Consider the following 3,890-nt stretch of genomic DNA (forward strand, 5'->3'; position numbering starts at 1 on the left):
GGATTTGGGATCCAGAGATATGACAATGAGCAAAATTAAGCATATCTGCAACCAGGATTGTTCTCTATCTGTGCAACTTAGGTCCAAAGGACCTGAGACATGTTAGCTAAAACAGACTTACAGGTATCAGGGCAGCCACACAGTAATTGACTTCAAATACTGGAGGACAGTTTATGCAGTATAAGCACATAGTCAGTCAGTCCTAGGAAGACTGGACAGAAGTTATAGGGAGGCATGTTTGACCATAGTATAAGCAGGCTGTCACTAAAAGAGGCTTAGTGACAGTATTGGACTATTGTTTCAGGGAAGAGGTAAGGTATTGGTGAGTAACATGGTTACTTCTAAGGTTCAAATCCTCTGGTTATACTAAACCATGTGATTTTTGTCACCTCATTGGGACTTGATCAAAATTGACACAACTAATATTTTGCTTGCAGAAGTTTATGCAATATAAAAGCACATAGATTCTATTTTCTTTAACCACAATAGTAATTTAAGGATGCAAACCCTTAGAAAGTGGGAGGTAAGAAAATACTTAAGGTTGCGAACAGGTACAAATGGCATAATCCTTTTTTGTACAAAACATGTTAGTCTAGATTAAGGTCCATATTTCAGGTGTTTATACATCCAAATGCTAACACTTTTCATTCATGTGATTATATGTAATTGGCTTTTATAAACTCAAGATGAAAAAGTATTGTTCAAAGGCAGGGATTGGAACATGCTCACTTATATGTTTCCCTCATTACATTAGTCAATTTTGGCTGCCATGACAAAACACTGCAGACTGGGTAGCTTAGATAAAGTAAATTTATTTTCTCATAGTTCTGGATGCATACCTGAAATCCCAGATCAAAATTCATCAAGGTAGGGTAGAAGGTAGAAGAGACTATTTTTCACATGAATAATTCACTACCATAGTTTCCTTCAACTACTTTATATGGCTGAAAAGGGTACATTTATATACTTTTCATTCCTTAAAAGACCACCAAGAATGTACCACATGAGTTTCAAGATAAGGACTATAGTCATTATTTTATTGTAACATTAAAATGCAAATAAACTGTTAAAAGCTGCAAAACTGCACAACTCCGTGAAGATTACAAGTACGTTAAAACTGGTTTGACTTATAGAGGTGCAAGAGCCACACACACAACAGGCTGAGATTACTGACAGCATCTGCCAGCTAGAATTTGTGCAGCAATGAGAAATTTAAAAATGGATTGAAGGGAATATTGGTTACTGATGACTTCTTAGCCAGGGGATATAGGTTTGAAGCCATCACAAGGTGCATCAAACACAGGCCTACAAAACACAAGCCCCAAAACAAAACTCTCACGCAATGTTGAAATTTGCTCTTGGGAGAAGATCTCCACTTTAGAATGTCTGTACACATTTTTTCTCTTGCTGGATAGCTAGGAAGAAAAAAACACAAAAAAAATTATAAGGGTATTTTCTTAATATTAAGTTCAGTTTCTTCCAAAACATCTTTTTTAAGTAACTGAAGGCAGCCATACATGCTCTGAATTTAGAATGTCAAAACATTAACCACACATCCTCCACATCCCCCTCCACATTGAGGGGCCTCACACGTGCATGCATGTTAACTACTTGAACATTTACTAGAATCTACATTGTACCTTTCTTCTATTTGAGAAGTAGATTTATAATATTATCACTTCCCAGGGATCATTCTAAGGTTGAGGGACAAATGAAGTATTTTCCTCAGATGTCGCTTTTCTTAAATAATTAAGAAATTACACCTTTTCAGACAATTTTGACTAACTCTGGAATTGTGAAATAAGACTGACATGACAAAAGGTATTCACCAGCATTTAAAAATACATTTGAGAGTTTCTCCAATAAGCTGTAATTCTAGAGAACAAAACAGAACCCAGGAATCTGGGACCCTTAAATGCACTGAAGCTTTAAACATGTTGTCTTAGTCACTTTTGTCATTGGTGGGACAAAACACCCGATGCCTGACAGTTGAGCAAGTTTATTTTGATTCGAATTTCAGTAGTGTGAACTTATGTTCAGCAGGCTTGCACACAGAAACAGCACGCCGGAAAGGCCTGGATGGAGAAAAACTGCTCACCTCATGTTGTCCAGCAAACAGAAATGTCAGGTGCCAATAAAGGCCTCAGTAAGGCCTTCGGTTTAGGCCTGCACTGACCGACCTTTTTCAACCAGGTCCCACTTCCTAACTGCAAGGAAGCAAAGAAGGTTTAATGCCCATATAATATCACTTTCCAAACACATGTGGCTTTGGTCCCTTTTAGATGTAAATTCTAACACACTTTATCTTGTCATCAGATAGAGAGGGCCAAAACCACAGTGTGTAATAAATATAAAGTAAACAAATCCTACTAAACTTTTGTGCTAAGTTCAATAGTCCAAGATTAATTTTGACAATTTTCCAACAAAAAACTATTTTCCCATTGCTACTAGGACCTATCTTATGTATATAATCCAAGTAAGAAGACAATTATTTGACATTTTTAACAGGTACACTAAACATGTTTTAATTATTGCTTACATTTTGGCAAAATTTAGAACAGAGGTTTATTTACTGAACCGCTCATAATTTACCTTTGTTTACCTGCATCAGAAACCCCTATGACTTACTTTCCTTTGAGAAAAGAGTATTTTTTCTTCAGTATTAGTTTTCTTCAGTTTCAATCTAACAAACTTCTCCACTTTCAACAAGTCTGGCTTATCACTCATTTTGACTAAAAGAAAGACTGCAAAAAATTAACGGGAATGATTATCATGATAATAACAGTTTACAGGTAAAAATTGTTACACTTACTAGCAACACTAATTTTACCTGCTGATTTTCCACAGGAAATTAGCAACAAATCTTATAAAAATTATATTTCTATTAGAATACTTTCAATTCCACATCACTATCCCTTCTCTGGTAGGCAGTAAGTGACAGTGAATGAGGATGCGCTAGAAACCAGATGCTCTAGAAACCCAGAGGCGATATGTCTAACTGTTTTAAATCACAGCCAAGGTAAAGTAGAAATAATAAAGCACGTGAGCAGATAGGGATAAAAGAGCAAAAACAAAACAAAATGGTTGGATTTGGCTAGGTAATGATTTTGTAACAGGACATACCACTATTGGGATATCTTTATTTTCTATTCAATTACTTTTGGGGGAGCATTTTTCCTGGCGAATGAGGACGATCTCTCTCTCTCTCTGTCTCTCTCTCTGACACACACACACACACACACACACACACACACAGTGGCCTATGACACTGTACTAATTTCTTTCCATTTTAAATGTCTACAAACTACATCAAGGCACTACAATAAGAAAGGGAGCCATTTAATCCGGTCATAACTAATTGCATTTCTCATACCAGGTTCTGTGGCACTGGTTTGTAAATGCTGTAAGAAGGAGTATGGAATCAGACTCAGGACTCCAACAGGAGGGGGAAGCCAAAAAGTTGTCTTCTTTCAACGTTTTCTCTGCAACGGGAAAGGCAATGAGATAAGGGTCAGAGGTGTGTGGCTGCAGACGTGATGCAATGCTTGGCGGCCGCTGAACACCTTTCCTGCGCCCAGAAGAGACACTAGGAGATGCCACAAGTCCCCAGGGAGCGCTCTCCTGCGAGTGTCTGGTCCCACCCTGGGGAGGCAAGACACTTCTGGGGCGCAGGGTAGAGTGCAGCGGCCCCCAAGCTGCCGGAAGGCCCAAACAACAGGCCGCTCCCCCAGTTACACTGAGCCTAAGACCCTCTTTTGGTCCCAAGCGAGCAGCAGCCAGTCTCACAGCCAGGAAACCGAGATTAGCACGGAAGTGCGGCAGGGCGCGGCGCACAGGCCGGTTTCTCAGGAGCGCTGCGACTGCCAGGAGTCCAGCCAGAGGCCGCCGGG

General features: G+C 39.3%; 1 protein-coding gene across 1 annotated transcript in view; it reads right to left on the bottom strand.

Moving 5' to 3' along the window:
* Positions 1-2,160: 2,160 nt before the first annotated feature.
* Positions 2,161-3,890, bottom strand: part of Tmsb15a (thymosin beta 15a) — a 2,196-nt gene continuing 466 nt past the window's right edge. Inside the window, 4 exon segments of the mRNA XM_013508517.1 lie at positions 2,161-2,207; positions 2,629-2,655; positions 2,658-2,744; positions 3,374-3,482. Of these exon segments, the coding sequence (XP_013363971.1) occupies positions 2,161-2,207; positions 2,629-2,655; positions 2,658-2,727 (144 nt within the window). The 5' untranslated portion in view covers positions 2,728-2,744; positions 3,374-3,482.

This window comes from Chinchilla lanigera, unplaced genomic scaffold (genome assembly GCF_000276665.1).
Source record: "Chinchilla lanigera isolate Chin_1 unplaced genomic scaffold, ChiLan1.0 scaffold00147, whole genome shotgun sequence".
Classification (NCBI taxonomy): domain Eukaryota; kingdom Metazoa; phylum Chordata; class Mammalia; order Rodentia; family Chinchillidae; genus Chinchilla; species Chinchilla lanigera.